Source organism: Drosophila arizonae, chromosome 4 (genome assembly GCF_054131065.1).
Source record: "Drosophila arizonae isolate 15081-1271.41 chromosome 4, UAZ_ARI_1.0, whole genome shotgun sequence".
Classification (NCBI taxonomy): Eukaryota; Metazoa; Arthropoda; class Insecta; order Diptera; family Drosophilidae; genus Drosophila; species Drosophila arizonae.
In genome coordinates, this window is record NC_142924.1 from 8,803,537 (window position 1) to 8,827,049 (window position 23,513).

General features: G+C 43.7%; 1 protein-coding gene across 3 annotated transcripts in view; it reads right to left on the bottom strand.

Moving 5' to 3' along the window:
• The window catches only part of dpr6 (defective proboscis extension response 6), a 93,614-nt gene that overhangs the window by 43,783 nt on the left and 26,318 nt on the right, over positions 1–23,513 (bottom strand). For 2 of the 3 annotated variants that reach the window (XM_089468799.1, XM_089468802.1), the window contains exon 2: positions 20,505–20,983. In XM_089468799.1, coding sequence (XP_089324925.1) covers positions 20,505–20,583 — 79 coding nt within the window. In that variant the 5' untranslated portion in view covers positions 20,584–20,983. Of the gene's footprint in view, positions 1–2,457; positions 3,829–20,504; positions 20,984–23,513 lie in introns of those variants that run through there. The other variant, XM_089468801.1, reaches the window with a different exon arrangement.

A 23,513-nucleotide genomic window follows, 5' to 3' on the forward strand; every position in this document is an offset into this window, starting at 1 on the left:
CTGCCTCCTGCCTTCTGCCTCCCGCCTGCTGCCTACTGCCTACTGCTAGTCCCCATTGTTACTTGGCGTTATAAATTTTGAAAGTATACAGCAAACACAGACCAGCACGTGTGTGTGTTTGTGCATTTGAGGGAGATAGCGAGCAGCCACTGCCGACAGAGTGCGCGTATGTGTGGCTATATGCCTCCTGGGGGCAACTCAAAGTGGAAATGCTTGCCTTATTAGTACATTCAGCAGTAAAAATGTGTTAATCTATAAACGTGCCCGAAAGTATGCAATGCCTTTTTGTGTGTGCTCCTCCGTGCGTGTGGCTTGTGTACTCCTCCTGCTTGTGTGTGTGAGCGTGCGTGTGTGTGTGTGCAAGCACTCGGGTATTTTACGTTGCCCGCGAGACATGTCAGCCAGATTTCAGTTGCTATGCGAGCTCTTTAATGAATTTATCGCGTGTTGGGATTCTGTTACACATACGCCCCGTTAGCCCGCACTAGCCAAGGACACACGGCAACTATTTTAAAGCGCCCAACTGCGCTCGACTGCCACTACACCCGACGCCTTAGGCTCGGGCAAACTATGTGCTCTTAACATACGGTCGGGCCACCGCTAGATAGAGATAGAGTGCTGTCTCCCAGTCTGTCCACGGCTCTGACAGGTGCCCGGAACAGGCGGCTGCGGCTGGGGCTGGAGTTAGGGCTGGGGCTGATTATGTTGTTGCTCGTGTTGGTTTTCGGCTGGCACTTTCAGCCTGCCATGTAAAACATTAAAATTTGACAGCTTTTAATGGGCAGCAAGCGCACAGCCAGCAAAAGTTTTCAGCGCCGACCGTCTGCTGTTGTCGGCTTTTAATCGCTGCCCGCATAAGCAGCGCAGTACTTGCAGCCCGGCTAGGTGCTCATGAATCATTCAGCAACAAGCGAGTGGCATGCAACACGCGCGCGCACACACACACAGCCATACGTACAGACATTCTGTAGGTTGGCTTGGCAGCTGCCAGTTTTTGGCGCCAGCAGAGACCAAAATTATTGTTTTCCAATTAATAAATGTCAATTACGTTCGAGCGTAAAAACAAGGTCAGGATGGGACAGCTCTAAAGCAAATGCCATTCGGCTGGCATTCGTACAGTGGCTGCCATATGTTTGCACACACACTTGACCGCAACTGGATTGTGCTTGGCCCATTGCAATGGGTTAGCTGTTGCTGCTGTTGCTGTTGCTGTCATCTTAAATGGACGACATGCTTGCTGGGGCTTAGCCAGCATCAGTCTGACACCTACAGCTGCCACGCCCCGTCCCAGTAGCCCAGCTGGTATGTGTGTCAAGCGGCGCCTCTACAAATGAAACATAATGGGCAACGTAATGACCGACTGCAGCTGTGTGCATGAGTGTATGTGTGTCTGTGTGTGCATGTGTGTGCTGCTGCTGCATATGTAAATGCAATTTGTTACATTTTTGTTGGGTTTTATGAATTGACAATGATTTCATTTTCGGTTTGTTTAACAGCCGAGCAAAGTTTACTTTCGGCTCCGTCTGTACGTAAACTGCAGCAAGTGACTGTATATGCCTTTATGTGCTGTTTGCGCCAGTCCTAGCAACCATCCAGCCCAATTGTCTCCTAGCCATAATTGCATTCCACACTTTTTTCTGTGCACAACATTTTTATACCCTGAACCCATTGAAAATGGGAAATCAGGGTATAATGGTTTTGTTGAAATGTATGTAACAGGCAGAAGGAGGCGTGGCAGACCCCACAAAGTATATATATTCTTGATCAGGGTGACGAGCTGAGTTGATTTGGCCCTGTCCGTCTGTCTGTCTGTCCGTCTGTCCGTCTGTCCGTCTGTCCGTCTGTCCGTATGTTTGAACGCGTCGATTTCCGAAGATATAAGAGCTAGAGACTTCAAATTTTTTGTAAAATGTTCGTAATTACAGCGCGGATATCGAGTTTATCATTAAAATTCGATAACTCATCCCGATCTTTTTTTATCGATGAAAAACCTTATCGAAAACCAGTTATAAAATTATATCTTCTACACCTTTATTGCTAGAGTCTCCAAGTTTTTTATATATGCTTACATGCAATTTATACAATTTCGGTTTTTGTTAAAATTTACCCCCCACCTCTAAATTCACCCCCTCACCCTCACTTTTGTAAAACGCGTATTTCAAATACTAGAGACTTGTGCTTTGGCAATTACATGCATATTCATGTTATAATCATAATCTGAAAGTTTCATGAAGATCGTACGTCCATAAAAAAAGTTATTAAACAATTAAGTTCTCATAGTAAGCGCACACTGCAGCCCATGCGTGTTTATGCGTGGGTGCTTGTGTGTGTATGTGTTTGTGTATGTGTGTGTGTTTCTTGTGTAAGCTGAAAGACGCGAAAAATTATTGAAATAGCTAGCACTCCAAGGGTTCAGGGGATCTCGTAGTCGAGCAGTCTCGACTAGAGCTTTCTTACTTGTTTCTGTTGCTTTGATTACAGTTGGTGTTGCTCTTGGTGTTGTCGTTGTTGTTGTCGTTGCTGTTGCATGTTGCATTGCACTTGTTGTAATTGCAATTTACTGCTGTCGATGTGTGTGTGTGTGTCTGGCTGTGTTCTTTTGCGTCTGTAGGTATATGTCCACATATCTCTTGTTTTAACTATTACGTGCGAGCTCTTTCCTTGAAATTTCCGGCTTAAATTATCAACAACTGTGAGCTGGTTTGCTGAAAATTTGTGGGTGCTGCTTCAGTTGCTTCAGCTGCTTCTGTTGCTGCTGCTGTTGCTGTTGCTGTTGTTACTGTGCAAACTTTTCGAAAGGGATCCATGCGCGCAGCACTGTGCATCTGGATGCTGAATACTGGATACAGCACGTAGCCGCAGCAGCTGAACATACATAAGGATTTTGGTTTCGGTTCGCTTTTGGTTTAGGGGTTTCAGGTTGCTTACGAGCAGCTCGCGTGTGACTATCGCTTTTTCTCTCTCTCTTTCTCTCTCTCTTTCTTGCTCTCTCTTGGTGCATGTGTGCAAATGTTATGCAATCACACTAATGCGCAGTTTACGGTTAGCAAATGCAGCAACCAACATGCAGCCAAAGCAGCACCTAGCGAAGCTCCCTTTATAAATGGTCCCCACAACTACACGCTGCAGCGCGGCAACATCATCAACTGTGGCATGCCCCGCCCCCCCCAAATAACACACTGGCGAAATACTACAACTGACATGGCGACCATGCCCACTTCCTAAGCGTTCTTTATTAATTGTTTTGCACCGCAGTCCATTAATAAATAACTTGACAGCTTTGTCAGGGCTTTCGCTGGCAATGCCCGCCCTAAAAGGTGGGCCACACTTTTTTATGGCCGCCTCTTGCTATGGGGCATGGCCTCGGCGCCTTTTTTGTTTCAATTATGTTGCTATTTGCATACTGAGCAAATAAATCTTTGGCCATTGCATTGCATGCACCAGCGGCTACTTGGCCCAAAAGGCTGGCCAATTTTTTCGTATGCATATGCATGGGCACAGCAAACAGAATGTCTGCGTGTGTGTGTGTGTGGGTGTGAGTGCACTGGTAAATCATCATGAATGCTTTAGCATATGCACACTTCATTGCATATGCCATATGGGCGCCGGCAGCCAAGAATTCCATGGTTGTAAAACTTTAAAATGCATGAACCTCTCAAACAAGCGCTGCAAACATTATGGCTATAGCCAGCCCCAGCCACCTGCCCTCCGTTTCAGATCTAGCTTCAGTTAAAGCGTAAGTTATATGCACATTAATTTGAGTCGACAGCAGCCCAGGCATTTGTCTTAGCAATGACATCAACAAGACTTTAGCAGCCAGCCACGAGCCACGAGTCACGAGCAGTAAAGGGGGCAGGCGGGAAAGCGGAGACTCTCAACTCTCGACTGTCGACTGTCGACTGTCTCTTGTCGCCCCATTAGGAGCACGCACAATGGCGATAATAAATTAAAAACGAAAGCTAATTTCTGTAATTGCCAGCACAGAGCGAATCAACCTCAATGTTCTTGCCACTGTCGCGGTAACTGCCACGCTCCAACTTTCTTTAACCATATGCCCTATTGCTCTACATACGATGGGGTATATAAGAATCATGAAAAGCAACAGCTAAAGCTAAAGCTAAACTAAATTTTTATTAAATTTATAACATATCAAATTTATAATAAATAGAAAAAAATGCAAAAAAATTTCACATTATAAAGTCATTGAAATTCAATCGACTTTTGCAGGGTAACTCTCAGTCGTGCATTGGCATTAGCTTCTTTGTTAAGAAACGCAATAATGACGACAAAATGTCATTGTCAATTGGGCTGGGAGCCTTAAAGGCGTCAAGATTTACGCACTATTGCTGTGCTCGTTCCACTTACCCACCCTAACTCACTCGCTATCTCGCTCCATCTGAGCTGCCGCTGTCTCTTTCTATGCGTCATTTGGCAAGCCATTCGCCACAAAAGACGCACCCTTACGGAGCTTTTCAGCTCTGATTTTTACAGTAATTATATTGTATTAGGGTCCTGACAGACTGCTTCTTGGCATCTGCTCGCTCTGTGCTGGCTCGGCTGCTGTGGCCCTGTGCCCTGTCAGAGCTCAAGCAACTTGCACGTAATTAGCTGCATATTTTATGGAAATGGCAAACAAGGACATACAGCGATACTCTAATTGTAGCAGGAGTTGCGGCTGCTTAAGGTTGGCTCTAAAACTAGTCGCGAAAATTCATAATAAACCAGCTCAAATAAATATTAGCTGAATGTCGAAACAGTTATCGTCAAAAAACGCCAGAAGTGTTCAAATATTTATTAAAGCTGTGTCAGTAAACAATTCAATTTGCATTGCTGTCACTCCCAGCCTCAGTCTGGCAACAGTAAATGCTGCCAAAAACCATTTATTCGGCTGAAAATCAGAATCAACCAATAATAAATTGTATTTATTTAGCATTAGCCAGCCAAACAGCTGTCAAAATACATTTATTTCATTACGGAATAGGCAAATTTTATTTTGTTCAAAATGAGATTATATTAGATAGGCAGCTGCAGGCAGTCTGCTAGTGTTTAAGCCAGGCCAATTAACATCGAAGCAGAATTCCGACGGAAGCTGCAGCTATGCCTAATGGGAGCTTAGGCAAGATGTATGAACTGAGCGTGGCATTTGGGAGATTGAGCGCAAATCGATGGCATAGCAGCAGACGTTTGGCTCATTAGATTACAGGATTACACGCACACTCACGCACACGCACGCACATATGCTCATGGCAAATTTGACTGGTAATAATGACAGCGCCTTTGAATTATGAAGCTGTAATTGAATATAGTAATTATCTATTGGCCAACTGCTTGGATACGGCGGCTGCAGATGCTGCTGCAACGGCAACTGCAACAACTATAACCGAAAGCGAATCTGGAATGTGTTAACTGTTACCTGTTGTACAACATCCAATTACCTGCTACGCATTTAAGCCACACAAATTGGCAGCAGCAATATTTGAGATACGCAAACAATGCATCGCAACTATAAGTGGCAGAAGTTCAGGGTGGAGGGCGAAAGGTATTCTAAAAGCTTTCGGAGAGAATCTTGGTTAATTGGGTTGCTGCGGTTAGCACAGCTTCGAAACTGATTGTAAATGCAATTTAATTGCAATCCATATTCAGCCAGTAATGCAAAACCAAAGCCAAAGGCAAAGCATTCCAAGATAATGTATAAACTACCTATATATAAGAATACAGTTAAATATATATATATATATATATATACATATATATATATATATTTTTATATATAAGCAAACCATGGGGCGCCACGAAAACTAATATACACTAAATATTTATAAAGCAGGCCAAGCCAACAGTTATGTTTGAGTGCTTCGAGTGAATTTATTTGCCAATTTAATGAAAGCTTCCAATTGCAGGCTTGTATATATATATATATTTGATAGTATATACAGTTAATATTAAATATGTGTGGGCTGCATTCCATTGCCAGTTTGTAAGACGAAAGAGGTTGGCCAAAAGTATGCATGAGGTATGCCTTTTGGCATTGCATTAAATTGAGTTATGAAATATGCAGCTATACTTAAGCTAGGCAACAATTTCTGCGCCCCAAACCTGCGCTGATTTGTGATCTACGTGGCTTTCGCCGGAATGCACTCTGCGGGATTACACGCCGTTGATGGAGGGGGAGAGCGTAGGCGAGAGAGAGTGAGCAGGGGAGAGGAGGTTACTGGGTGGATTGTTGCAGTCGTGAACTGTGATGCATCTTCATATTTTCTATGGCTGGCGGCAACAAGAGGCGCCCGCGCGTCATCAATTTGAATTGAATGCGTAATCGAAACGTATTGTGAGCGTCGCAATATTCGTGCTCACGTTTGATATGCAGTCAAACTCATACAGACACCTGCACAGACACACACACACACAGCCATAGTCAACCACACACACAGAGAGACACAAAGAGACGGCAACACGCATGGCCATGGATATTTGCGCTGCGATTTGTGAAACGTGAAAAAATAATCGCTTGAAATTCAATTGATGACATGATTTGCTAGCGACTGATGCTGCATGTGGTGCCACCAATGCATTGGTTGCTGCCTCCTGCTCGGGCTGGCTCTACGTGAAGGCACAGCAGTCGACGTTGGCGTTTTTCATCAATCTTAGTGGAAATTGCAATTTTGTGGCGCATTGCATATTTGAGTGTGAATACATAAGTGAGTATAGAACAGCCGCATCAACAGCATCACCAGCAGCAGCAGGAGAAGCAGCAGGAGGAGCAGCAGCAGCAGCAGCCGCATCAACAAAAATGCTGCGTCAGCTCCAGCATGAGCTGCCATTGCTGTGGCCATCGCTGGCGTAAACAAAAACAGTTTGCTAACCAGCAGGAATTCGCTAAGAGAAGCAGAGACTCTGACATGTCAGCAAATACCGCGCAGTTAGAAACAATGCGAATAACAATCTAGATTATACTGTAACAGGTACAAATTGCCTAGGTAACATAGCTGCCTAAAGGGTTCCAAAGGAGCTTTTTGCCGAATAAACTCTACAAATTTCTTAAAATAATATGCAGATTAGGCTGCCTTTAAGTACTTTGTAAGAGCTTCAAGTAGCTTATATACCCTTTAATTGCCCCCCTACAGGGTAATTGCAGATGGTGAGCAATAGAAGCAAAAGCTGTCCTCACATTTAAAGGATTCCTTGGTCAGGCATGTGTGAGTGTATGGGTGCAGCAGAACATGCTAAATGCCCCAAAACACATAAACACGCTCACACACTCATACACACACACGTGCAAATACAGCTGCGCGCCAGAAGGAAAGCAAACCGCAACGCAACAAGCAAACCAACAACTACAAAAAAAAAAAATCAGAATGGAAGGGAAATTGGAAGAAGCGAACGCTCCAAAATCGACGCTCAAAAATGAAACAAAATGCGAAGCTAGAGCTCCGTGTCTGCCTGTCATGATGAGCGCATGAAATGTGTGTGTGTGTGTGGGTGTGTGTGCAAGGGCTGCATGAATTGCAATTGTTGTTGAAAGCATTTGCATGTCACTCGTTTGCATCGTGCGCACCTGTATTGGCGTTGTCAACGCGCGTTGCAATGCCTCGAACCATAGTTTCATCCAGCCGCACTACGTCTTTTTAACTGCAGCACACACTCACACACATGTGTACTAGCACTCACGCACACACACACCCACGCAGCTGGTAGTATTTAATGCTGCCTTTCTATATGCATGAGCGTGTGAGCTGTGGGCTGGTGGACGGCCCTTGGCTATTGTTCTGGCTGTGTGGTTAAAGTGAAAATGAATTGCCGCCGTCAAGGCAGGTGCAACATATTGCGCATACGCCACATGAGCCCAGGCCGAGGTAGCATTTTAAATGATGGTCGGCCACCCACAGCAGTCCAGCCCAGCCCAATTGATTCCCATAAAGTTTTAAAGGCGATGTGGGAGGCAATTCAAGCGGAACGCAAGCAGAGCCGAACAGCTGCGGGAAGTTTTTGCCTCGAACACAAACAATACGTAATGCTGGTAATAAAATAAAATAAGTACAAGGCACGGCTTGGCAAGGTAAGACAATATGCCAAGGCTCACAAGTCAAACACTGACTGGCTGGGATGTGTGGCAAGCGGCAAGCGGCAAGCGGCAAGGTTCAAGTTGTTGCAACACACACAAAATTTGCACAATGCATACCATTTGCATTACGCTTGGTTGCCATCCGATCTTGCAGCAGCAAGCAGCTAAAGGTGCACGTTGCTGCCAGGACTCTCGACTATACACAAAGCGCGATGTATGTCCTAGAAATCGGTTGAATATTATGTAAGACAAAAACTAAAACTAGACAAAAACTAGGAAAGAAAAAAAAAAAACAAGAACTGAGGTAAATATTGCATGCAACATACACCGCAGTCCGTTGCAAGTTATAAATATGTAAATAAGCAGCAAAGTTGCCAGTTGGAAATGATGCACCAAGCAGGCAGAGGCAGCAACAGCGGCAGCGGTAGAGGCAGAGCCAGAAGCACAAGCAGAGGCAGATGATGAGATGAAGGCAAAAAGTTAACAATATGCTCGACATGGCTCATGTTCGGTAAACGCTGTAAAACTTGACGGCTATACTGCCAGTTGCCACAGCAACATTGTGTCCTGTTAGCTCAGATGACGCGTGCACAGTGATACCAAATGCATTTGCATTGCACCAAATTTAAGTAATTTTGATGCACCTTGAGCTCTTTTTGAAGAAGTAAATAAATGCAGAAATCTTTGTATTTAAATATTTATATTCATATAAAAGTTATTCAGATTAAGAAGATTTAGGTAATGTTAAACATAAATTTATGCAAAATAATTCCATATAAAATCATTTGCCAGCAACTCCATGAACATTTTAAAAACCTGACACTTGCTGCCACTGTAGGTGGAGCCAAAGGAGGATGGATGCTTGCTTTTAATGGCAGGTGGTGCATTGTTGCTCCCGCAGCGGTGGCGGCTGTGGCGACTGCAGCGACTGCACCCGGCACAATCAAATTATGTGGCATACAAAAATCAAAAGAGTTGGCAACAGTTGCACAAGATTTCATCGGTAAATTTAGTCCCCTCACCTACATGACAAGCCAGCCACAAGTTGAGGGTGAGCGTGAGAAAGGGAGAGAGAGTGAGAAGGGGTATAATGCGCATGCAGCTGCCACGCATTGAAATTAATTAAAAGGCTGCCTGATGGCTGTTTCAGCCATCACAACTCTTGCTCATGCTTGCCACTCCAGCTGCTGCTCCTACTCCTGCAGCTGCTGCTCCTCCTGCTCCTCCTGCTGCTGCTGCTGCTGCTGCTGCTCTGGTTCTCTTGCTGGATACTCATCGCCACTTCGTTCCATTGCTGCATTCACATCGCGCTCAGCTGGATTTGGTTTTCCAGTTGGCACGCACAAAGACAAAGCCCTGAACACATGTCTGCTGTCAAAGCAAATTAGAGAGCGCTTAAGGGCCTTCCTCTTCGCCCTCTCTCCGCTCGCCCACGCGCTCTGCTTAGCTGCGTTTCGAATTTATGCGGCTTTAAGGATTTCACATGAACATAAAACTCGTTTCCATCGTGTTTTTTCCTCTCCGCTCTGACTAGTTTCTTGAAACAAATATTCATTTGGGTTTTATTCCAGCAGCTGCGTGCTCTATCTGCTTAATCTTAAATTCAAATAAGAAAAAAACACACCAGAAAATTGTATTTATTTATCGCTTATTTTGTTGCTTTGGCCAGCATCTAAAAAAAAAGGACAAATATTTGGCCAATGCCACAGTGGCACAAAGTATGCAAAACAGCTTCGACCAACACCTTCACAATCATATGTGTGTGTGTATGTGTGTGCGTGTGTGTGAGGGTCATGATGACAATTGTGCAAAAAAGCATTTTACTAAACTGAAACGAGCCAAGCTAAGTGGAAAACCAAAGGACAATAAACGTTGCAGACAAATCTTATCAACTACACGTAAACTGTCTTATTGTTGTTGTCGTCGTCGTTGTTGTTGTAGTTGTTATTATCCTCTTTGCTATTTGTCCCTGTATAATGTTTCTATGTATGCCAACTCTATCGTCCAACAATGCCCTCAGCTTTAGGCTCTTTGCCTTGCTTGTTTGCACCGGACATGCATCGGGGCTCCCTCACACAGTCACTCATTCGCTCATTCGCTCATTCACTCATTCACTCATTCAGTGATTCACCCATTCACTCATGCATTTATTTGCACATTTATGTACGATCCATCGTTTTAGCTGGCATTCTTCAGTGCTTTTATACTCTCACAGCTGGCCATGCTCATTTGTTAAATGGATGGAAGAAGCTTTTTGCCATGCACTGTAAGTGCATAAATTACAGAAATAGAATTGTGCTATGTTTCTTACAGCCATATCGAATGAGTATATAATATATATAGATAGTTTGAAGTTTTGCTTGCCATGGAACATTCTCTTTAAATGTAGTCATGTTTGCTTAAAAGTTTATCCTTCTTTCTCTTAGCAATTTATAGCTCAGCTTTCTAATTTATTTTAGAGAGTATTTCGGTTTCGACACTTTTCCCAATAGCCTTTGTTTCTTATTTCTATTGTTGTTGTTGTTGCGCCGCTTTTCGGATATTTACGCTCCATTGTTTGTCGCTCAGCCGGAAGCATAAAATTGTTTGCCAGATAAGAGAGCGAGACATATCATCGACTAAAATGCTTTTCCTGTCCCAGCACGCTCACTATCTAACCCACCTTCCTCTCTCTCTCTCTTTCTCAGTCTTCCTCTTTGGCTGTCCCTTTGCCTACGCTAAAACAATGAGTATTTTGTGTGATAGTTTTTTGTGTTTTTGCTTTAGCAATTCTTTTTATTTGGTTTTGTAAAGTGCTGCCCATGAGCCGGCTTATATGAATATCTCCTGTCGCCGGGCGTGCGTGTTCGTCTCTACATGCCTATGTGTGTGTGTGCATTAGTTAACTATTGCTACAGCTGCATGACAATTAGAGAAATGTTTTTGCAAGCGAATGCCAAGCCCAGAGCAACTGTGAGCGAGGTGAGTGAACAGTTTTGGCCATGACACGAACTTCAGCCAACTCTTTGCATAACTTTTAAACTATTTCTTGTTGTCCTTGTTGTGATTGTTGTTGTTGCGGTTGTTGTTGTTGGCATTTCAGCTTAGCGACGCCGTCGTGTCTGGCCACGCGGCACTTTGAAATTTATGGTTCATTGAATGCGCATGAAAAACAGTCAGACTAACCGAACAACAGCAGGGGGAGTGGGAGAAGGGGCGAAGGGCGAAGGGGCCGAACGGAGGCTGTGGCAGCAACAGAGACGCGCACCAATTGTGGCAAATGGCAAAAACAAAAGAATTGAATTTATTTCGCGCAGCAACACGAACAGCGAATGCCAAGTGGCAGTGACACTTTTTGAATTTCTTAACTTATCGAAGTATCGAATGGAAAACAACCCGAGCAACATGCAACGGTAGCTGCAACTGCAACTGCAGACGTGCAGCTGACGTTGCATAAATGGAAATAGAAATATTTATAGTGCCACGGGGCCTTGATGAAACCTTGTTGCACTCGCAAGCATAACACAAATAAATTGAGCCAAAGGGCAAATAATGCAATAAACCAAAACGAAGACGTGGAAACTATCACACAGACAATAAAGAGAATCGAGTAGTCAAACTGTGCACATGTCAATGAAAGTGCTTGCCAACATGTTTTATGACACCAATATGGGTTGAGTTCAATAGAAACCGTTAGCACGTAGTTAAATATGTATAAAACGTATGTCCATAACGGACTTCAGAGAACTGTTAAATTTGCCTGCAACTATTAAATGTATTTTCATGAGCCGCTTCCAGCTAAAGCCCATTTGGTTCAGGCTGAGGTTATTTAATAGGTTTCGGAACTCTGATTTAAACGAGAACAAACACCGAGCAGGAGGGAAATACTTAGTGGCCTGTAATAAGCTTACAACATATAGGGGGCTATTCTCTGAATGGCTCGCACACAAATACTTGAACTTTGGAGTTGTCTCAATGCCAATTCATAGCACAGCTTGAAATTTCCTTGAGAGACTGCAGCGTTCAACTCGCTCGCTTTTGATATCAATACGAAGCGAAGCGAAGAAGGACTTGGCAATAAATAAATATCCTTAACGAAGCAGCCAAAACTACAATATCAAACAACTTGAAACTCATAACGAAGAGCAACAACAGCAATAACAACGCCAATTTCAATTGCTCCAGCTACTGGGCAAAATGTCCTTTTGGTAGTTTTTGCAGCTGCAGCTGAAATATCTTTCATGTTTCGGATGAAAACTCTATTTCAGCTTTGCATTTGTTTATTTATTTATTTGTGTTATTTGTTATTCATTTATTTGCTTTCACTTTGCGCACTCATCTCGGCAGCACTGGATGCAGAGAGAGATAGAGGGACAGAGAGGGGGGTGCAGTCTACTCTCCTCTCTCTGTGCTGCGGCAGCCATTTTGTACGCGTCGCCTCAGGTTATGCTTCGCAGCCAGTGTCGCAGCTGCGGCGGCAATTAAATAAGGCGAACGTAAATAAATTTAATTATTTTTACAATTTACTGAAGAGTCGCACACAGCTCGGCACAAGTTGGCAAGGAAAAACAATTCACATTTCCAAACACTTCCTCCAGCATATTTCGCGCTGGCTGTGCGTGTGCGTATGTGTGTAGGGGTGTGTCTGGGTGTCAAATGAAAAACTACCAATACATATCAAATGAAATGAAATGCGATCGTATCAGCTAACAAGACAGTCGCAAACGTTTCCCAAACTAATTGAATTCCGCTATCAAAAAACACAAAATTGAGAGAAACTCAATTCAAAGCGCTGCTGGCGACATGTGTGTATGTGTGTGTGTGAAGGAGTGTGCGTGTGTACATAAGCTCGCGGCTAACTGTAAGCCGGTGTGCTTATAGCCATGTCTAGCACGTGTCGGTTCAATTAAATGTGGCAAAAAGCAAACTCTGATCAAAGTCAAAAACGATTCAACTCAAAATGTCAATAAGCATAACGAAGTATACGAAGGGCAAATTAAATTTGAGTCGTGAGCTCAATCGAAATTTGCAACAAAAACAGAAAAGAGATACCGAGCAAATATGCCCGACTAAAGGATACCCTTTACAAAAGTAAAAATGCTCACAATAAAACAGATAATTACATATACATATAAGAAGATCGATTACTGTACTGATATACCTGATATACCCTATAGCTAATGGGTATTCAAACGCACATTAAAAACAATAAATGCTATTTCATTTTGTATAATGCTCAACTTTTTAGCTTTATGGCAAACTTCAGCAGCAGGCAAGTTCTTAAGTGGCTAACGAAAAGCAAAAACAACAAGAAAGACAGCAAAACAACAACAAAAATACAAGAAAAACATAAACAAAATTTAACAGCGAAATTAATAAAGCGAAACTTTATTCGCAACTGCAAATCAAGTAACTAACTCGACCAAAGCATTATGGCCAAATTACTTTTTATGAGTTCATTTCCTTTTCAATACGAAAAGTCCAACCCAAAAAAAAAAAAAAATAAAATAAAATAATAATAATCTATATAAGAAGAAAACAGGGAAAAAACAGGGAGAATGAAGGAGAGAAATATATTTGGTATTTTCTGCCACTCACATCAATGAATCGACGAAAGTTGAGTGCAGAGCGCAACTCGCAATTCGAAACAAAACTTGAGCCACGGCCCAAGTGGATGAGCGGATGCTGAGTGGTGGTGTGAGTTGGTCAGTGGCTCAATTGCAGAGTGGCTCAAATGGCGGCGGCTCAGCCCTTCGCCATTGCCAGCAAATTGCGGTCTCCAGGCTGTCAAGTACCTGATGATGTTTAGTTAAGCTGCTGCTGATGCCGCTGCCTCTGCCACCGCCGCCGCCTGAGCGTCTGCGCTGCGACGTCGCGACGTCGCGACGTCGGTGGCGTCCAATGATGAAATTACAACATTAGCAAACTAATCGCAACCACTTTAGATGCCAGCAACGTTTTCACCCATACCTCACTCTATACCTTTCTCTCTCCCTCGCTCACTCTCGCTGTCTGTCTCCCTCTGGCAGTAGGTGGGTAGCTATATAAATGTCTGGGCTCTCAACCAGCGCGCTGACGAATGAAAAGCAAACAAACAACCCGGCCAAAGTTTCGGAATCGTGTGTTCTAGCTCTGGTTTACAGTTGGAATTGAGAGCAACAGAGTATAGCTGCAAACGGGTATAGACGACTAACTAATGCCTGTCCTTACATAAAGTCTTAAACTTGAGTTAACTATCAGGCTGATTCTATTATATTTTTCATCTGCTAGTCATGTGAAATGAATTCCCATTGGCAGTGCTAATATGCCCTTCGGCATGTGGCGCACAGGGCATGAAAAGCGACGCAGCTGAAAATAAAGCAATTTCGAGAGGTGCGCGTGAGCCAAATGAAATGAAATGAAATGAAATTCATCAATAAATTTCCGCAGGATCAATGCGTATTGGTTGCCATAAATAGCCTTGAGCAGCCATTACATATTGCCATCTGCTGCTTGGGTAGATTTAGCTGCGGAAATTGTTTGTACACAGTCAACAGTAAACAGTGCAGCGGAAATGCTTTGCTTAAATGTATTATATGTATATGTATATGTATATGTATACATATATATTTGTATGTATATGTGTATGAGTATAAATGAAAGTATGTGCACAGCAGTTGGCTAGTTGAGCAGGCGCTCTGAGAGTAGGCCAAGTTGCGTTGCCTCTGCCTCTGTCTCTGCCTCTGCACGACTTGGCTTGGCGAAAACAATTCACAATCGACAAGCGTTCAAATTCAATGAATCTACACAATCTCTCAACAATTCTCGCGGCTCGTGAGGCAGCGCATCAAGTGCACTCGAGGGAATTCTCAAACAGGAGGCAGTAAAAACAAAACACCTCGCATAACCAAATACTCGCCCGTCTGTGCGTGCGTCTGAGTGCCCTCAGCTCACGTAGTCAGATGCTAAACGCCATTCCAATAAACATTGAAATGTGTAATCACTGCTCATCAATTGGTAGCAGGTGCACTGAAAGAAATAATCAGCACTGAATATTTGAATATCAGAATTTGAGAGCAATTACATATAAGATTTGATTGAAGACGAGAGAGTGATGCAGAAGGAAACTAAATTTGAGGCGAGGGAAGGAAGGTAGATAAGAGAGAGAAAGAGAGAGAGAGCGCGGAAAATAAGAGAGAGAGAGAGAGAGAGAGAGAGAGAGAGAGACAGAGAGTAAGAACAAAGAATAATATTTGATCGAATATACATGATGGAGAGATTGATTGATATCTGTCTAGATAAGTAGATGGACAGTTACATATAGAGAGAGAAAAAGAGTAAGAGAGAGAGAGAGAGAGAGAGGTAGAGAGAGAGAAGTATAAGCATTTAAGCAGTTAAAGAAAGCAACAAGAGTCCTTTCAGTGTGAGTTGCCAAATTAACTAAACAATTCGATTGATTTGGCAATTGAGCAATTTCCTTTTCCTTTTTGTTATCGAGACAATCCTTTCAGAGTTGTATGTGCGCCAGCTGGTCTTGGCTCTTGATTAGGAGCTGATCAGCAGTAGCATGATGCTTAATTGCTGCTCACCGTCAAGTTTGGGCCATAAACATTTTAACTAGGCCCATAAACTGTCTAATAGAGGCCATCAAATCGTTTTGCATGATTTATGGCATATTGCTGCCCACATTTTTCTTGCCATGTAGCATAAAAATGCTGTAAAACTGTGTAGAGAGAAAAATGTTCTCGCATGGGGATGTAAGGCGCTGCAGTAATTGGAGGCAGTGGCACAGTAGCGGCAGGAGGAGCGGCAGCGGCGGCAGCAAAGGAAACTCCCCATTGACGCTTAATCAATACCCAAATCATATCGCACAGGAACAATGATCAAGGGACAGAGGGAGAGAGTGAGAAGGGGACGAGTGGAAGGGGAACAATGCAATATAAATATTTGACGTGTGAGAACGTTTGGCTTTTATGGCTACCCAAATGGAAGAAGCCGCCTGAGAGGCAGTTGCTCGTTTCTCTCTCTGTGTGTGTGTGTGTGGCAAAGTGAGTTGTTTAGCAGGCGACATAACAATTGCAGATTTAGTGAAATTGCTTTTACCCCCGGTCCACGCCACGCCCACAACTTGAGCAGTGCGTCGTTCGTGTCATCGTGTTCTAATCAAATGGAACTCGACGCATAATGGCGCAAATTGCGCTTTTATGTAGGCTGTCGAATGGAGCCCCTTCGCCCGCGCTCCGCAATAGCTGTCTAGTACTCTAGCTGGGTACTTTGTGCAGCGCATCTGTCAGATGGTTAAATACCCGGCTGTGCTAGGCCATCTGGAAGTGGATACCGCCCACAAATTAGCGCCCAAGCGTAGCTCGATTCGACTTCTCCGTTCGGATCCAAATTGAAAATAAAATGTGGCACGTAGAGAGCATCGCATGCGGTTCATTGGTAATTCATTTATGCGCACATTTGCTTTGGTCCGTCCGTCTGTCTCTCTGTCTACCAGCCAGCCAGTCACTCAGTCAGTCCGTCCGTCCGTTTGTCGGCCTTGCTGCAGGTGTTTCGCATAAGAAATGGCTGCCATCGATAGGGAGCGCCGCATTACACGTAATTTATACTTTTTTGGCAGCCACTTTGGCCCTGAGTCGCTGCTCCGGCCCCGGCCCCGGCCCCGGCCCCAGTCCCGGCAGCCCCGCCCGGTCCGGCCAGTCACCACGCACGACTTGACGTCATGATAATGTATCGAATTCATTTTCCACTTGTTTTGCTTGCCAACTTGCCACCCACGCCCACACACTCATACACCTACACACAGCTACACACACCTATACACACACACACATGCTACCTGGAGTCCTCGCTGTGGCGCCGCCTGGCCAGCTTCTCTGGGCATTTCGCTGGTGTGTGTATGTATATGTTGTTGTTGCTTTATTCACGTCTTTTCATGCCAACGTTTTGTTTGGCAAATATCAAAAACGCTTTCGACACATTCCACATTCATACTCAATTACCTACGTGGCAATTTTTTGCTCGGCTGCTGGAGAGGTTTCATGCCATCTGGCCGAGGCCCCAACGCAATTCGTATGCGCCGCTGCTGTTCGCTTTTTCATTTTAAGGAGTATGTGGCAGGCTCTAAGTAGAATGGATCTAGCTGTGCATTAAATATTTATTACAGGGTATTTCGTAAGTCCATTTGCTGTGCTGCAACGCTCACACACTCGACGTGAATTGTAGAACTTTTGTTTTGTGCTTTCTGTTTGAGTTCGCCAAGCCAACGTTCAATGACTTGGCCAGGCCAAAAAGTTTGTTGCAAATATTTGACCATCGACCGCGCACAGGCAAGCACTCCATTTCCGCCCCAATCCCCACCCCCAGACAGGCGGGGAGGGAGACAGAGCGGTGAGTGGAGCAGCCTGTGTGTTGGCTTGTTGCCGACCCGTTTGGCACGTTTGCTTTACGCTATTCGCCGAATTTCATTCCAATGCATTTATTTATTTGACTTCTTTTTGGACTTTTGCGTTGTCTGGACAAATAAAACAAGTTTTACACAAAAATATCTGCAATTTCTATGCTGCACAACAGTGTATGAGTGAGTGAGTGTGTGCGTGTGTGTATGTGTGTGTGTGTGTGTTTGTGTATAGCTGACCAACTTTAAATTATTAATATTAAAATTGCTTTTATGGAGCTTCGCACAACTCGTAAATTTAACTTTGAATAATTTGCTGTGCACGGCAATCGCAATCGCATGCAGCCAGTCGAACAATATATGCACTCGTGCCCATTGCCATAAAAATAATATGCTGCTTTGCCGGCTCACTAAATCAATCATAATCAATATTGCAATTTCTATGAATATATTGAAAAATATGGCAAACGAACGCTAATATAAATTTCACATTGATTAAGGCCGGCAGAGTATGCACTATGGCCACCAGACAAGTCTAATAACTATCATAAAAGCATTGCACACATGCATAAATGAATAACTTGTGTGTAGATAGCTTGTGTGTGTGTGTGTGGAGCTTAAGATATTTTCCTTTTATATATGTACTTACATATATGAATTGAGTGCAGGAGTATATGAGTATAGCAAAAGATGTCAGACTGCTTGACTGCAGAGCAAAGGAGCTTGGAACTTGAAATCTAAATGTGTGTATAACTAAAATGCTCAAATAACTAAAATATTGTCATCTACGAGTATATGGAACTGATAAAAGTTATCAATGAATGCTGTACACGTTTCAGTGCCGATTTTGACTTCTTCATATCCACAGTCATCGGAAATATCTACCTAAAGGAATCTTCCTCCATCTCCTTTTCCATCTCTGTTTAATCATGTTCAAGGTTTTTCAGGCTGTAGTATATGCTTTATATTCTCGTTATTTATGTCTTCAGCTCGGCTCTGACCTTTTTAGATTGTCCGTCTGCACAATTAAAGAGTATTCGCTTGTCAATTAGTTTCCATCGCATTTGCTTTCCTTTTTTTAGCCAGTTTTTTCTTTGACCTTTTTGCACGCCACAAAGCACAAAACACACAAATTCACTCAGCGAAATTGTCGGCTGCGTTCGCTGATTGATATATTGACCGACTGATTGATTGATTGATTGATGGTTGCGCTCTCTGCGATTAGTTGCGCTAAAAGCGTTGAATGTGCTAATTAAATTGACATTCGCCTGGTGGCGCAGAGCCCAGAGATTGCCCGCAAGCAGCTGCCCGCTATCAGTCAATTGAGTTCACCTACACAAACACACAGACACCGACACCCACACACACACACACATATACACCTTTGGCTTTCTAACCATTTTGTGCCTTTTAGTTGTTTATGTATATTTCAAATGGAGTTTGTAATTCAATCGGACGCGAAAGCCAAAACAGAAACTGAAACAAAAACAACAACAACAATAATTGTCGACATCGAGCGGAAGCTGCCGTCGCTTGTTGTCAATATTTGTTTTTGTTGCGCTTTAATTATTTTTACGCCCACCTGGGCACGCCCTTGAGCGGAAATTGCATAGTGTCGTTGCTGCAGCAGCAGCAGCGGTCCGTTTTCGTTTCATTTCATTTTTGTTTTATTTTAATTGAATTTTGAAATATGTGTTGGCCATTTTGTAGTTTTTGTTGCCGTAAATGCAATTAATTCGAGCATTTTTTGAATTGTTCCATCGAACCGTGCGCGGCGCTATTTGTTGCTGTAGCTGCAATAAATTTACCACACGTTAAGCATAAATCAAATGCATTAAGAATCAGCCGTCTGCTGCCCCGGAAATTGTTAATTAAATGAGTTGCTGATGGTGTTGTTGTTGCTGCTGTTGTATTGTTGCGTGTCGCATTTTTATAGCAGCTATCAGTAGGCAGACCTAGCCTGGCCTGGCAGACCTAAATCATGTTCCAACTTTTTATTGGGCCTTTTAATCGTGGCCTAGCTAAAACGTTTTGTTAATTTGTTGCAATCAAACTGGCGCACGTGGCGTATGCGCAATTTGCATGCCGTTTTATTGATATGCCCGCACGCCATTTACTAAATACACACATACAAATGCACACACATACATGCATTCATTTGAAGCGAGCTTCGGGTCGAATATGCACATGGTCAATTTCATTCAATTTGTATTGGTCGAGAGAGATTTTAAAATAATTGCTCAACAAGCAAAAGTTTTTTGTTGAAATTTCCGCAAGAGTTTTAATTGCTTTAGTCCAGTGGTCGAGTGTAAATACAATTATTTTATTTTCCCAATATATATTTACGTTTTTTCACAGTTACTTAAGTGTGAGCTTTTCCTTCAGCTGAAGCTGCTATCAAATATGTATAGCCATGATTCTTTAATTTGAGGCTGTTGCCTTGACTAGCTGATATATAATTGGCTTTTAAATATTGTAGTACCTCCAGCTGGAAAGCAAGCAAGCATGCCAAACTTTGCCTTCACTCTTGCCACTGTGCATATGTATATGTATTTAATTTCTGACTGCAACTTTATCAGATTTGCTTCATTCTACATGCATGCAATTTGCGAACCGTCTGCTGCTCTGGCTGCAACTGTATTTCTCGGATGCATGCAGTTATTTTAGCTGCCTTCAGCATTTAAGTTTTTGCTTTTCACTCGGCGACGACCCATGGCCATGGGGCGTATACGCAATATTATTTCATTTGATGGAATATGGCAAACGAGGGGCTTTTGCGGTAACTTTGGCTGGCCAAATACAAAAAATAATAAAAATAAAGGACTGTACAGAAAAACTTTTGTGCAAACTAATTGTTAATTGAAACAAAATCCCTTCCATTTGTTGGCGCTGCAGTTGCCAGCCATTCACTGGCTGCAGGCAAAGCAAGGCACTTGCCGTCAAACAAATGCCAACAATTAACTCTGCCAACAATAAGAGCGAAACTTAACTAAATGCTTTGGCCATGCCAGCCGCTGGCATAAATATGAATACAGAACAAGGTGGTGGTGGTGGGCGATGGTCGGTAGGGGGCGTGGTACTTACCGCTGAGCACAATCACAATCACAGCGAGCAGGAGCGGCCAGGCCATGCCATTGCTCTCGGCCATATGGAGTGGCGGCATGGTGACAGCGGCGACAGGAACAACAACCGGAAATGCAGTAAGCCGACTCCCGGCTCCTGGCTCCTAGCCCTGGTACTCGGTCAGCAGTGAGTCGCCGCGGGCAGCGGGGGCGAGCTGGGCGAATGCCTTTGTTTTATTTTAGGTCTGCCTTTGGCTCGGTCTGGGTGTCTGACAATTTTCTATGCTGGCAGCAGCAATAACCAAGTTAGCGACGTCATCATCAACATCAGGAGCAGCTGCTGCAGCAGCAACGTCATTATTGGCGTCTGCCCACGCTCTCTATTAACTTGGCCAATTGCCAAGCCGGGGCACAAAAGGCAACTCTGTTTTGGCCCAGAAGCAGAGTCGTACGCTGTTTGCTTTTTCTATTGACAGCCACTGTTTTAAGCGCGATGCTTGCCTGCAAATAGAAAGAGAGAGAGAGAACGAAAGCGTGAGAGAGATGCTGAGTGAGTGGGAGCAGCCGTTAAATTCTGTTTGTGGACTGACATGAAAGTTATTGCTGTGACAAAAATACTTAAAATGTAGGTGAATAGCAGCAGCAGCACCAGCAGCAGCAGCAGAAGGAGGAGTGATGGGGAGTGGGAGCAGATGCACTCATTGCCACGCCTCCGTAGCGTTTCCTTTTAAATGAAAAAAATAACGAATGCCGAAAAACGAAAACGGAAATGAGAGCAAAACGATAATGGCGTACGCCGCCTGCATAATGATATAGCCAATGGCCGGTGGTGGTGCCATTGTGGAACCACTTGCTTTTTATTTTTCTATTACAGGATTTCGGGCAAGCGACTCGCGACCAGCTATGCAATTGAATTTGCCAAAAATAGTTACTTACATTCACTTATCTGGCTGTCGCCCCTCCCCCCATCAATCAGGTTTGCGGCGTAATGGGCATAATTGGCAAATCCTCCCGACTTTCAGCTCTGATTATTATGCAGCATAATTACTGTGAATGTGCAGCGCGCCTGACTGCCTGATCGATTCATTCGCATTTATTGTCAAATAATGAGAGGCGGCCATATATATAACGCATACACCATGTGCACATTCAGCAGATACAATTTCGCCCCGCCACCCGCAACATCGAAACATTTTCGAATTTTTTCGCATTTATCTAGTAAATTTATCCGGCACTGGCTGCCATTATTTGCCATTTGGCATGGCAGTGGGCATAATTCTAATGCACGGATATTATGTGCTCCTCGTCTGTTCATGCAAATTACACCATTCCCTCTTCCCTGCTTCCCCCATCCTCCGTCCTGCCCAAGCAGTCTGTGCACTGTGCTTATTGTTAGGAAACGGAAACGGCGCAGCCAAAGGCCCCCCAAAAAAAAGGAATTTTTATTATTGTTAGCAATTGGTTTATGCTTGTATCTGTCTGTATTTGTGTGTGGGCTGTCCGTGAGTGTGGGTGCGGGCGTGGGTGTATGTGCAAGGCCTCTGCATGTGTGTGCGTGCGTGTGTGTGGGCCAGACTTTAGACTTCGGAAAGCAATTTGCCACGCACTGTCAGTGAAGTTGAACGCGATGGAACATTTCTAATTTTCAGCTACGAAAAATTTATACAATAAAAAAAAGGCACAGCCCAAAGGCAAAGTTAGTAAAAGAGGCAGAAGCATACGATGAACAAAAATAAAATAGCAGAAAAATAATAATAGAAGAGCAGAAAAATCAGCCATTCAGAAATTTACATGAAGCTCAACTCGCATGCATGTAATTTGTAGCAGACATAGAATTGCTTTTACTTTCAGCTCGTGCTTGTTCCCAAACCCACATTAGCGAACATTAATAAAAAAAAAAAAAAAAAAAACTTTTTAACCTTACACTGAGTATGTATAAATAGATTTTAACTAATTTGTTCATAGTTTCACTTTAACATAAAATGTACATGTTTTTTATTTAAATTACACATTATTAAGCAGAGTGCGCATATGGCATGTATTTATTTCAGCACAAGTAAGCGTGAAGCTGTTGATGGGCATCCCCGAAGAACGTGGCGTATACTTAATCTGTCCTGAGCTCAAAGTGCATTTGGCGTGCCTCTTAGCCATTTGGTTGTCTGACATTTTTCCTTCTTTTATAATTATTCAAAAGCAGGCAACACCAACACCAACGTCAGCAACAACAACAACAACAACAACAACATGAGCAACAACAAGAAAATTTATATAACATTATAAAGCAATTTGCAGTAAATCACCAAAGTGCGGCGCGCGTGTTTATAAATCACAAGCAGCTCTGTTAGTCGCAACCCGTGCGGATTCCCAGCGCCCAGCTCGCCCAGCCCGCCCCCCGATTGCCAAGTAACGCCCACAGCCCAGTCCGGGCCTCTGCATGCTTTGGTTTGAAGCAGTTGGCAGACCAAAAATCGAAATGAATAATTAATATGTCGCGCCTGCGGACGACCCGGACAGAGACGGACGGAGACGCGGCTCCACATGCTCTGCCAGCCAAGGGCAGCATCAAAAATGAAAACCAACCATAAACCAAAAGAAAAAAAACGTTGGCAATTTGCTGGTTTGCAGTAATGTAAACAAAACAGCGCCAAAATCCAAAAGAGAGAAAAGAAAAACAAAGCCAGCGCTCATGTGAGGCCCCAACGGCGTCAACTGAGCCAGACCAGGCCAGGCCCAAGCTAGCATCCAGCATCCCATCCAGTGGCACTGCCGGCTGCCAAGTGTAGGCAAAAAAGGCTCGACGAGATTGACAAATTTGCTAGAGCGACAGCAAATGAAAACCGGAGACGACGGCAACGGCAACGGCTACGGCGGCGGCTGGATGAATTTTTCATTTATGACAATGTTTACGTAATTTGACAGCCAAAACAATTTTCGTACTCTATTTGCTGTGGCGCACGCTGATCTTCCGCATGGGCGTACGCAAATGGACTGCCATTTATTGTTCTAGCCCAGCAGCAGAGTATGGCACACA